Below are 13,670 nucleotides of genomic sequence, written 5' to 3' on the forward strand. Positions count from 1 at the left end.
CGTATACTCCCTGGCAAATAATGCCCTTAAGAAATGCAGCCAGCAGCCACAGGAGACCAAAAACTATATCCATCTTTACGTTAGTGTCAACATGTCCAGTTCTGTGGCGACGGGTTCCTCAGGCGGCAAAAGACTTTAATATGGCACGCGCAGTCTAATTTCTCACGTTGTTTGGCAAGGGATTCAAGCCAGTGAACGTATAAAGGAGACAGAATACAACATTTGAGAGACCTCCTTGAAAGGTCATATTATTAGCCGACGTACATAGTTTGCTTTTGCTTCTAGTGGGTCTTGTCGTTATCAGGGAAAAGGCAATTCACTGGAATGGGCAGAGCAGATGATCACGCAAGAATAATCTTCAGAAAACCTTCCCCAGCAGAAACACCGACTCATGGCAAAAGTAACCTGAATAGTCATTGAAAATAAAGACTCGCAGACTGATAATCTGTCTTCTTCGTCGTTTTTCGTCGGTTAAAAAATATCACTGATGATATCAATGAACAAATAACCAATGTAACCAGTTTTCCGAAGAGACCCCCTTCACCCATTCATAATCACAGAGTACCGGTGAACGAGAAAAGCACAGCAAGATGATATTCCTTGATGCTGTGGGAAACGGATGCAAGGCGCTCACAGTCAGCCTACTGATTTTCTGTCCTCGCACCGCGTACGAGTCATCTCCGACGGTAAGGTAGGATCCGTTTAAGAGCTCTGTGACCTAGTTCATTCCACCAAGGCCTTTTAACCCGGCGAAAAATGATGTCACATATGAACGTATGCGTTATGTCCCCGATTTTCTTGATGAATCGCAGTTCAGAGGGAATGAATTTCAAGGGTGGTCAGCCACGCTGCGCCATACGTGCTGCGCTGGAACGCCGAGACCCAGCTGGCTGACTACGTCAAAGTGTGCGTGAGCGCCGAGCTCTCATTTGTATGAGGAGCACTCGCACTCGGAAAAACGCGCAATGCTCGGCTAACGGAGCGACGCCAACTGTGGTTCATTATACAGCGAAGGGTATCGTTTATATAGGCTTAAGACTGCTGCTTAAGCTTTGCTTTACTTGCTGCAGAATTTTTGTGCGATATAAATCGCTCTTGTTAGGGCGTATGGTGAGTTCGTTTTCATCGAGAGCATTTTTAGCACACTGATGTCTGGGCCTGCTGAAGCAAAACTTCAACATTAATAGTATATTAATGCAGTTGCTGTTGTATATAACATGCTGTAGAGCTACACGAAAGGTTATCAGCATGTGCTGATATATACCACTCCTGGTGTAATGTTGGTTAATAGTTTGCATGCCATGTTCGGATGATCGCTAATTAATGCACATAGGAGTAAGCACATGCCCTATAAGTACTGCCACATAGACATAAAGAAAAATATCTAGGTATCAGGCCCATCTTAGCTATTAAAGGCACTTAATGACACACTACATACATTTTTGGAAAACACAATGTGCTCAGGTTTCCTTTCCTTATAAATCTAAATGACAAGTTCTAGATCAGCCTTGATTATAATCAATGGGCCAGTCTTGTCAGATGTGCTCCAAAACTGTGGTTGTGTACATATAGTGCCATCTTCTGGAAAAGGAGAAGGGGAGGGGTGTCAACTGGTAAAGATATGCTAATAGACTATATAACTGACTACGACTATATAACCCTTTAGGGTGAAGGGAACTAGGTGAACTGCATATAGATGGTTGCTTAAGACTCTGAACCCACTGCTCAGTTTGTGTAACAAAGTGGTTTCTAGTGATGGTCTTCCTAACACTTGGTTCCTTCATGACACATAAGGTCAGTTATCACATTTTCAAGCTGCCCCACAAGCAATGTCAAAAGAGTTCTCAGCATAGATAAAATTTTGTGAAGCTGAATACAAATCCATAAAATGTAACCATCACATTGCAGTTGAAATACTGAGTGATATGCAACATTGAATATTTTAAATTAGAATGTCAGGATGTATAGGCTACTATATACATTGAATATATGAAGGTACTCATTTTTTGGAATGCAGGCAAGTATTCATTAAGCGTACCTTGTTCTTTGTGTGATAGGAAAAATTAACCTATTTCGAAGATTTAACCAAGTTGCTATGAAGTAAGAACAGCAATCAAAAAATGGAAGAGTTCAGTATTTTTATCAAATAATACAAACCTACAAGAATGTAACCACAAGATGTAGATACATTCTGGTCCATTCACATGTTGAATCCAATTTACAGTTTCACGCCCATTACTCGATATTTTAATATGATGAAAGGTTACACCAATACAGCAGAATGCACATAAGGCAACCTGCATGCTTCTTGTACAGTCCATTACCACAGCAAAAGGCTCACTGGCATACCGAGTGGCAACCAGCTACATATTTTACATGCAGTCCTGAGGCCGATAGCTTGTTTGATAGCTGGTTGTACAATTAGCAGAGAAATAGTGTTAGGGTGGATGTCATAGTTGCAGACAGGTGGTAGCTTAAGGCTCATAAGCAAGGCAGTATACAGAGCCTGGCTGTGGAATCCATGACACAATACTTTCTTCACATGCTGATTTGATCATAGCCAGAAATGTTTTATGGAAGTCACATAAATGTTAATGTTTTGAGATTTGCCATAATTTCTCATGTTTTGAAATGCCCCAAAGACATATTAGAATAATTGATTAGCTGTTAATCTTACTTAATGCTGTGTTATAGATGAACTGAGAGTATATTTTAACATTAAAAAGTAGCCTATTTAAATTACATACCAATGATAGACAATGTAATATGATGCCCCACTAAAGCCCAATCAAGATTACTAATATGAACCTGGATCACAAAATGTAAGAGTACTTTCAACCTCTGTGTGATGTATACATCATATATGATTTTAGCCCACATACTAAACCTTTGTGCTAGGGTAGTTAAAGTGAATAAACTAAGCCACAGATTGATTTCTCAGTTACTGCTATAGAATGCTGCAAAAATATTTCCAGATGAATGCACGTAAATTTCACATAAATACATACTTACACACATAAATTCCACATAAATATATACTTACACACTCACCCTCAACTTTATTAAAATACCAACCTTGTCCATACACTCTCTGCAAAATGTATTAGGTACACATTACAGACTATAGCGCATTGCCAGATTCAATATGACAGTTACCTGCTCCTCTGTTTATCACAGGTCAGTTTCTGACTAAAGGGTCACTGCTAACTGGAAATTACTTAGACCCTTCTCAACACAGAATTAACACTGGCATTGTAGTGTGCTTTGAGGTGGTCAAAGTTCCTCAGGTAAGGCAGTGTTGCTATGGTTTGTATATGGATTAATGTCACTGCCATTGACACTCTGTGCCTCCATCCAACAGCAGTCTTATGGTCAGAACTCAGTATCAATAAAGAGTTGGAGGTTGGCTAACACAAATTGTCCTTGACAACAGAAGGACACCAAATATTTATCTGTGTATTACTGAATAATAAATTGCTTGACATGGAAGGTTCACCACAGAAAATGCATAGAACAGAGAAGACACAGAAGCTCGTCTATACTTTTATGCTTTTCAAGAAATCTATGTTTATGAATATGCTTATTAGGCTAATTAAAAACACCCCTAACCTACACACACCTATCCCCTTTCCCTGGTAAAAAAAAAAAAAAAAGATGAACATGTTCATTGGCAAGAGGCAACATAGTGAGATAAAGTCCTACATGACTGAGCCTTAATGATTGCTACTGGCAGATGAATCAGAATGGGAAGTTTAATTATGGATTTACAATTTCAATCTGCTAGTTGCTTATTGTTTACTAACTAGCATCAGCCTTATTGCTAGCTTGGTCTGACTGGGATACGTTATAATATGATAGGGTCTTTATATTGTCTATTTTATAATGCAAAATACTTCCCTGCCATATTTTCAATTCTAACTCAAATTTTCAGTTAAGACTTTTACCTCCCACCAGTGCTTATGGCAAAACACATGCAGCATCCATTTTTTGTTCTTGCATTCAAATTAATTGCCCTGAAGATATTTAATTACACATACTCTACTGCTGCTATTACTACTACTACTAATAATAATAATAATAAGAAGAAGAAGAATATGAAGCCTTTTTTATACCCAAGGATGTTTTACAGAACAAGCATACACAAACCCCCCCCCCCCCCAAAAAAAAAACAATAACAATAATAACTGCACAACATACAGAAACAAATAGAACACAAATTGAAGCATTTAGGGTAAGATTTTCACCAGTCCTGGTGAAAGAAATGTTGCTTGGTAATATGCTGTTTTTAACATAAAGTACTTCAAATGACAGTACCTAATGAATTAACTGTTTGCATGGTTTATTCCTCTTTCAATTAAATACAAATAGTGGCAGGTTAAGCAAGTGGTCTTTAACACTGAGCACAAGCATTTGTCAGAATAAAATATTGCTAAATTGCCTCTAAAGAAAACTGCAGTTCTTGTAATTTCTAAGAACTGCAGGATATTACATTCTGCTTTAAATTTGCTGACAGTTGTTAGTATTTCCTTTAAGGATTCTGTATAACAAATACATGTTAACGTTCATCTACAAAAACTAACCACTAATGGTGGTTTGCCATAAAATAAGTATTAGACCATTTCAGGTAGAGTCTGTACTTAGCCAAAGAGTAAGGATCACACTTTATGACCACACAATCTGATTGGTTGAAATGTGTTATTTTTCAATGCCTGTATCATTACACTGACCATCAGTTGCTAAGTAACAGCAATGGCTACCCTACACTAAGATGCTGCTAACTACTGTTTTATCAGAAGTATACTAAAAACATGAAGTTCACAAATTCTGTGCTTATTCTTTTCTTTACTACTCTACAGAGCCATAGAACACTCAAGGTCATACGTTCGATTGCTCAAGGTCATGTATTTGATTGGCTGCAGCTCAAAGCCACAGCCAAATCACAGCCATTAACATTTTCATGTCAAAAATAGTAGGTGTGCCCAGCAAACTTCCTGTATACACACACACACACACACACACACACACACACACACACACACACATACTACCATGCTAAGATCCTGTGGGACTTCCAGATACAGACAAACAAGATGCTACACAACCAGACATTGTAGTGGTGGACAAACAGCAGAAGAGGGCCACAGGAATAGATCCAATGTAAACGATAAACAAACACACAAACATGGGCACGAGCAGAAACATGAACAACGAGCATAACCAGTGTACAAAACAAAGTAAACTACCGCTAACATGAACAATGACCGACATCTAACACTGCAGCACAAACACGGGTTTAAATATGTACATAAACTACATGTGTAACAGGGTGTAGGTGTGATGAATAGCAATGACATGGGGGGTGTGGTTCCAAACCAGGAGGAATCACAGTGAACAGTCAAGAAACGATACCCACAGCACGTGGCGGGCTGTACCACGTGATGTGTGGAAAGGGGGGCATACCGTTATACAAATTTGTTAGTAATTATTTGGATGAATGAAAACTGCTGAAAAGGTACATGACAACAGCTTCACCTCAAATACAAGGATTCTTGCAATATTCTTGCTTTTACTCACCAATGTTTACATAGATGTGTCATTATTATTGAACAAATAAATATATAACAACTGTGTAGCATTCATGGCATGTCTCCGATGCATAGTCATCTAACAAAGAAACGTATTTAGCACTTCTGTAAGCAGCACATGAAGATGGTGTAGAGAATGATGTGATACTTTAGAAGTGCCAACCGCACAAGTTGAAAATGTAACATTCACAGCATGAGAGATAAAAAATACATTATTTTTGAACAGTCAGATAGTAAGTCGTGATGGGAACAACTGGCATATTGCTTTCAACAATGCTCAAGATGTTTATGTGGATTGATCCCAGTGAGTTTTCACTATCAGTTTACATTGGTAGCCATGTAGCCTCATAAACCTCAAGTAAATGCAGTGGAAATTTGAGGCCGTCACATGCTGGCCAGTACTCAGCTAAACCCCACCAATCCTGGCTCCCTTACACTTCCCTGCTCATAATCATGGTGAACATTGCACATGCCTGTCTCTCATTCCCCTTCACTTACAAAATCCTCACAGGTCCAGTGCTTCACACTGATGGTCCTTGACGCTACCTGCCTATGAGACTATCAAAAATCCTTGTTTTCTCAACTCGCTCATACTTCAACATGTCACAGAAGCACAGGGTAAAGGAGCATTATTTCATCTTTAGTGTGCTAGGAGGTTAGTTGTTAGAATCACAAAAGCATCAAGATGTGAGTACTGATTGGTGTTTTGAAAAGTCTGCTCTAGCGTTTATATAGATTTCTTGTTCTATATAATTCCATATCCATAGTAAACAAAATAAAATGGGTAGAATAAGATTAATGCACAGACACAGAAACATGATAACTGTAACGATGAAGAGGTAGAGCAGGATGCGGGGACAGGTCAGGTAAAATAGAGACATAGGTTTATTAGCATACACAACAAAGAAGGTGTAGCTCTCAGGCCATCGGGGTTAAACATCGACAACATCGAGGGCTAGACAAGAGACTTATATATGCCCACGATAATGACACAGAACAAGGATCAGGTGAGAAACACAAGCGGGCGTGACCATACAAACACACACATACACACGAAGACTTTGGAGGGGTGAGGGGCCATATCGTGACAGAGCCCCTCCCCAACAGCACGACACCAGGCGCGCCAGCCTATGGCCCCGAAACCGAGGGTGACGGACAGATGTGACAGGAATAGGTATATGCACAAAATTACACGACAGATATTGATTAGGTTTGGGGAAGCCAGCAGGAACCCCAGCCTATCCCCCAGTTGTTGGCTAGGTTGAAGTCTGACTGGCCTGTGGGGGACTGCCCCTCGACCATTCGGGTGGCAGCAGCTTTCCTGGCTTCAGCGCAAACTGGCCAGGAGGCGTTTTGCCTGTCTCTGTGGCAGGCACTGGTGACGCTTCCTTCTTGCCTCTACAAGGCTTAGGCATAGGCACAAAAGCTCTGGGGCTGTGTTCCTTAGGTAAGGGAGTGTCCTGATGAGATGATGCTGCCCCTCTATGATTCACATGGGGCAGCTTACTGGCTCCAGAGCGAGACACCCTGGGCGGAGTATTGGGTGCCAAAGGCTCGTTGCTCTTGCAGACTGCTGATGCATTGTCCATAACAGAGGGAGGATCCTTATGGAGGACCTCCTCCACCTCCATCAATGGATCCCCCACATGGTCAAATTCCAAGTTGGACCGGAAACTAACGTCACTATACTCCCTACTATCTCCACGATCTGCATAGCCTTCCTGGTAGTCCATATAGGCATCGTAGGTCCCTGCTGAATCCAGCTCTGGGTACTGGTCATCACTGTACCAGTCCTGGTAGTCTGACTCAGGTCTGCAGGACTCCGCAGAGTCCAATCCCGGACCACACTCAGGGCCCCCCCAAAATCCTTCTGTGGCACACTCCCCTGATGTGAGAGTCTGGAGTGTGCCCAAGAGTATGGAGGGTTTTCCTGCCAGGGCTGTGGGACGGCATTTACATCCTTTTTCCCCTTCTTCTTTTTGCCTTTCATCCTAGGCATCCTTCGGCGGTCGATGTTTCTGTAACAATGAGGAGGTAGAGCAGGATTCGGGGACGAGTTGAGTAAAATAGAGACATACGTTTAGTAGCACACACAACAAAGAAGGCATAGCTCACAGGCTATCAGGGTTAAACATCGACAACATCCAGGACTAGACAAGAGACTTATATACGTGCACGATAATGACACAGAACAAGGATCAGGTGAGAAACATGAGAGGGTGTGACCATACAAACATACATATACATACACACACACATACACATACAAAGACTTCGAGGGGGAGGGCCTGTATCATGACAATAATGAGCATACTGGGAAAATATACCAGAGACATCAGAACATCCATGCACAATAATGCACACTGTGGTTGTTTGGTGGGCATTCTATGCAGTTCTTCCCGTTCACATTGCTTCATAGCTGAACTCCTGTAAACAATTGGTTTGGACTCCTGTGGTTGAAAACCCATATCAGCAGAGGAAGAAGGGGATGGTAGAGTCTCTGGGGATCTGAGGGCAGAGGTGGTTGAGGCCCAACAACAGTCAGCAACTCATTAATGCACAAATTTAGCATCACAGAGCAGCTCTATTGTACAAGAAATCAATTATTTACCACACTGGGTCTTAGCAATAAACATTAAGTATATGTTCTCCATAACTTTGCATGCTCTCTCTGGCTCTTAAATGTAAATGTAATTTTAGATGTTCTAGTTAACATGTATGTAATAAAACTTTCAAAATACTTTCTTGTTAATAGATTAGCATTCATGCTTCCTAAGACTATAAGTAGAATAGGTATGTTTGTCAAGTTTGCACTTGATTAGTGTTTATAAATTCTGTGGCCAAGACCAATAAAAAAACCTTGACACTGACATGTCAAAAGTCAACTCAGAGTCACACAACTTAATTAAAATTAAAAGTCTGTGAAACCAATGATTAACTGCCCTTGAAAAACATATTACATACTGTGATTTCCCTGAAGCCTGGTGTGAGGCTGTAATCTATTCAGTATGAAAGAATGGTGACAGAAATGAAACAGGAAATTACAGAGGAATTTAATTGTTCAATGTCATTGGTAAAATTTTTATAGAGATTTTGAATCAGAGATTAGTGTATTTTGCATAAGAAAATAAATTCTATGTAGCGATAGTAACCACATGAGAGTGAGCGGATGCAACTGCAAGAGGTCTTTACTCAAATGTCAAGTTGACTATTTGAAAGTGGAACAGGGAAGAAGAGAGCAATACATTTGGGGCTAAGGATAACGAGCTAGCAGTCGAGAGTGAAGTGAATCCAGTGCAGGGTTGTACTGAATAAGCAGAGTCCAGGAAGCACTGAAGGGTTAGGCTGAAGGCTTGGTCTGGAAGGGAAACAGAGTTTGGTTACCAGGAAGATCACCAGGCAGAGTAAGCATTTCTAAAACAGTAATATTTCTCAGTGAGAAAGAGGAAGCTGAAGGTTTAAGAAGGGGAACAGATTGGACCAGATGAGCTGTATCCCCAGAGTAGGCAGGTCTAGGTGGGACTGTTTGGGAGGTTCTTGCAGATGGCATAACATTCAATGCAGAACAAGCTAAAACAGGTATTATTGGTATTATTATTATTATTATTATTATTATTATTATTATATATTACATAGAACAGGTTATTTTACAATAGATAGTATTTTTACTTTATAGTCAGCTGTTCAGAAATAAATTACAAAACAAAGGTAGAAGGTATTGTATATTTATTGGTTTCTCAAAAGCATTTGACAGTGTTCAACATAATCTGTATTGTGGAAACGTTTTAGTGTCTTGAAATCTAAGCACTCTAGATCTAAATCATGTGTGAAAGAACTGAATGGGTTGACAAAGTTTTCAACTGTAGTATCAGCACAAGACAAGGCTGTATGGTGAGCCCTTTTGTACTTCTTTCTGAATGAATATGTGGCAATGCTGAAAACCGTAATGATATTCAGACTGAAAATAACACAGAATTGATGACTTTGCTGTATGGTGATGATATAGTTAATATAGCAGACACAGTGCATTACAGAAAAATTGTACAGGTGGAAAGATTTTGCATTTTTTATGGTATGCAAGTAAATTTGAGTAAAACAAAAATTATGTTTTTTTGTAAGAGGTGGCTTTCTTGACAAAAATGAAAAGTGGCATATTTCTAGTGAGCAGATTGAAGTAGTTAACCGCTATAAAAATGTAGGTATATGGTTCACACCAAAGCTGTCATGGTGGAAGACATGTCAACATCTGGCAAGCCAAGATAAGAAGACTATGGTCTACTAGCTGAGGTTTGTTCAAAGGTATAGACTCAATCACCACCAAGCTTTATTACTGTATAGTTGCTCCCATATTGTATTATGGATCTGAGATATGGGGCTTTGAGCCAGGGGATTGCATTGAGAATGACCAGATTTTGTAAAAACATTATTGAGTATTAGCACAAGTGCATGTAATGTGACATATGGCCAGATGCAGAGGCATTATGTATCAAATAAAATTAGTGTTAATGGCTAATCACTGTTACCCAAGAACATATTATTATATGCTGTACTATCTAGATATGACTAGAAGAAAAATGTGGGTCTCTTCTGTCAGAAGCCTTCTGTATTTTATGGATTCTCTAAAGTGTGGGAGACATAAATTGTAGGTGACATTACTTTTAAATCTGTTCTTAATTAGCAACTAAGAGAAAAGGCACATGATGCATGGCAAACTGCAGTTTTAGAAAATAAACTGAACATATACACTCAATACAAATCTGTTAATACAATCATTAATAACATGAAGTTAATACAATCATTATTTCTGTTCAGATGTTCAGGGCACCATTCAGATGTAGAAACAGGAATCTGGAGTATTACATCACTGATTGAGAGAATTTGTAAATATTGCAAGGTAATTATGAATACCTGTCTGATAGATGAGAATCATTTTATGTAATTGTTCTCTGTATCAAGATTTATTTAATAATAAATAACTAAATGATACAGCCTCCCTCAGATTTAACATTTGTTATGATGCTTTTTATTATTTATTTACATGCCTGCTTATTTTGCAACAACAGGCCATCGGTGCTGAATTAATATGGGGAAATCATGAAGGTAGAATAACTCAAAGCCTCAGAAAACTATACTAAACTAACCTTAATTTTCTTTAAAAATGTAACTAATGTAACTCAGACTGCATAATCAGTGTGCCAAAATTCATGCAGTACAATGGGGACAAAGGACTTTGAAAGTTTGAGAAAAGAACTTTGAAACATGAATTAATCCAGAGAGTATGCAACAGAATTCTAAGCAGCATACAATGCCAAGCTTTTACTTTCTTTAGCTTCATTTTTCAACAATTTCCTGCTAATCAACCTTTTGAACAAACGTGAACAAACTCTAATAGAACAACTGGAGATGTCCTCTATTGGACACGTCACAAAGTGACAACAACCACACTACTACTAGCTTCTGGCAGCATTAGGTCAAACTGTCTGTGCAACCAGTAAACAGCTCTCCCACCTTAAACGTCTAATTTCAATCATTTTTAGATCGTATTACAAATATGAGCATGGCAATATGGCTATATGGCAGCGCTAATGCTAACAGCGCTAGTGCTAACAACGCAAATGATGCTATTGGCGCAGCGAACAGTGCATGTGCAGAACTCACCATAGGTCAGCGCCCTCTCATCATCACAGAGAGTGACGTGAGGAGAGTGTTCAAAAGAGTGAATACCAGGAAGGCGGCAGGACCAGAAAGCATCTGCGGTCGAGTCCTCAAAGTTTGCGCAGAACAGCTAGCTCTGGTATTCACTGACATCTTTAATCTCTCCCTGACGCTTGGTATCGTCCCATCCTGCTTCAAGCAATCCACCATCATGCCTGTCCCAAGGAAACCTCGACCCTCCGGCCTCAACGACTACTGCCCTGTTGCCCTCACATTGGTCATGATGAAGTGCCTTGAAAAGCTGGTCAAATACTTCATCACCTCTTCACTGCCAGCCTCCATTGATCCACTGCAGTTTTCATACCGCCACAACCGCTCCACTGATGATGCAATTGCACATCTGCTTCACACCACACTGACCCACATGGACAAAGGGAGGGGTAATTATGTTAAAATGCTGTTTGTTGACTACAGTTCAGCATTTAACACTATTATCCCCTCCAGACTCACTACTAAGTTGGAGGATCTAGAACTGCATCCATCCCTGTGTGACTGGATCTCCAACTTCCTAACAGACAGACCACAGTCAGTACGTTGGGCAACTGTGTCTCATCCACCCTCACCCTCAGCACTGGAGCTCATCAGGGTTGTGTCCTAAGCCCCTTGCTCTACTCATTGTACACCTACAACTGCACAGCCACTTCCAGCTCCACCATCATTGTCAAGTTTGCTGACAACACCGTCGTCATGGGCCTGATCTCGGACAACGACGAGAGGGCCTACCTGGAGGAGATTAAACGCCTGGAAAACAGGTGCCAGGAAAATAATCTCCTCCTGAGCATCAGCAAGACAAATGAACTGATTGTGGACTGCAGCAAGAAGCAGGAGCGGCACTACCAACCTGTGAGGATCAACGGAACCATCGTGGAGAGAGTAGACAGTTTCAGGTACCTTGGAATTCACATCTTGCAGGACCTGTCCTGGTCTCGTCACACCAACTCCCTGGCAAAAAAGGCTCAACAGCGTCTTTACCACCTCAGATGCCTACGAGACTTCAAACTAGCCTCCAAGGTGCTGCAGAACTTCTACACCTGCACTATTGAGAGCATAATCACAGGGAACATCACAGTCTGGTTTGGGAACAGCACCAAGCAGGACAGACAAGCACTCCAGAGGGTGGTGCGTTCAGCAGAGCACATCACTCATACGGAACGTCCTAACCTGCAGTCCATATATTACAAGCAGTGCCAGACCAAGGCCAGGAGAATTGTGAAGGAACCCACCCATCCCAACAATAGACTCTTCTCTCTGTTGAGGTCAGGGAAGCGCTTTCGCTCCCTGAAGACCAACAGAGAGACTGAAGAGGAGCATCTTCCCGCAGGCCATTCAGGCCCTGCATCAGGGCAACTGATGAACTGTGGGGACTACTCTGTGTACTCTGGATATGATGTCCACAATAACATCATAACATCATAAAAAGACTGTAAAAACTGTAAATTGTACAACAAAAAAAAAAAAAAAATGGAAATTGTACATTGTGTATACATACATTTTATACATTCCCTCTGCATCCTTCATTACATAGTTATTTATTCATCAAACTACATCCATTTCCCTGTAGTTCCTTGTATCTCTCCTCAGCTCAGACAGAGCAGTTACCAAAGCATTTCACTGCAAGTTATACCATGTATGACTATGTACCTGACAAATAAAACTTTGAACTTTGAAATAATATGGCAATTTATTTTAATTTCAGATAGTTCACAAGCTCTCATTTTCACATTTTTGTATGATGCGTTAGAGTACTCATATTCTAATCTATTCTAAAATTCACTGATATTTAATCAACTTGACATATGATACTCTCAGAAAACCCCCTTTTTTTAGGCAGTTGTTAGAATAAGCAGGTTTCCTTTGAGTATAGGTTTTTTTTATTATTATTCTGATAGAGTATAAAATGTTAGTAAGACTTCCAGAAGTACTGGTAACACTTTAGAAAACACTTCATAAAGATTTTACCTTTAAACTTCAGTGAAAATAACTGGATATGACACTCATCACTGAGTGAGTGTACATGCACGTCTGAAGTTATCTGATTATTAACGCAATCATGTAAACAACATACTCCAATTTCTTAGATCAGATTAAGGCCTAGTAATCTGATGAAGGTATCTGATAAAGTGAGCTGGATTTTAACTCAGTAATCAGATTTCTCAGAACAAGTATATATCCCTGATTTCCTTCTGTTTTCTCAGTCTGGGCCTGCACGTAAAACATAACTGGATAGAGTGTAAAGCTGTCCAGGAAGCAGCCAGCAGAATTTAAAGTAGCAGCAACAAAATGGCTACCAAACACTTTTGGAGAGACTCTGAAATGTGGTAATTGCTCAAGGAAATTAAAAAGGGCAGCATTATGCAATATTAGTAACCA

The 13,670-nt window shown here is 40.1% G+C and overlaps 1 protein-coding gene and 1 long non-coding RNA gene across 2 annotated transcripts in view; one reads left to right on the top strand and one right to left on the bottom strand.

The window, feature by feature from the left end:
• The window catches only part of mdga2a (MAM domain containing glycosylphosphatidylinositol anchor 2a), a 132,204-nt gene extending 131,326 nt beyond the window's left edge, over nt 1-878 (bottom strand). The window contains exon 1 of the mRNA XM_027000393.3: nt 1-878. Within this exon, the coding sequence (XP_026856194.2) occupies nt 1-73 (73 nt within the window). The 5' untranslated portion in view covers nt 74-878.
• Nucleotides 610-13,670, top strand: part of LOC113571450 (uncharacterized) — a 27,715-nt gene continuing 14,654 nt past the window's right edge. Inside the window, exon 1 of the long non-coding RNA XR_003410001.3 lies at nt 610-686. This is a non-coding gene — a long non-coding RNA (uncharacterized LOC113571450). The remainder of the gene's footprint in view (nt 687-13,670) is intronic.

This window comes from Electrophorus electricus, chromosome 10 (genome assembly GCF_041902795.1).
Source record: "Electrophorus electricus isolate QZ-2024a chromosome 10, ASM4190279v1, whole genome shotgun sequence".
NCBI classification, from domain to species: Eukaryota; Metazoa; Chordata; class Actinopteri; order Gymnotiformes; family Gymnotidae; genus Electrophorus; species Electrophorus electricus.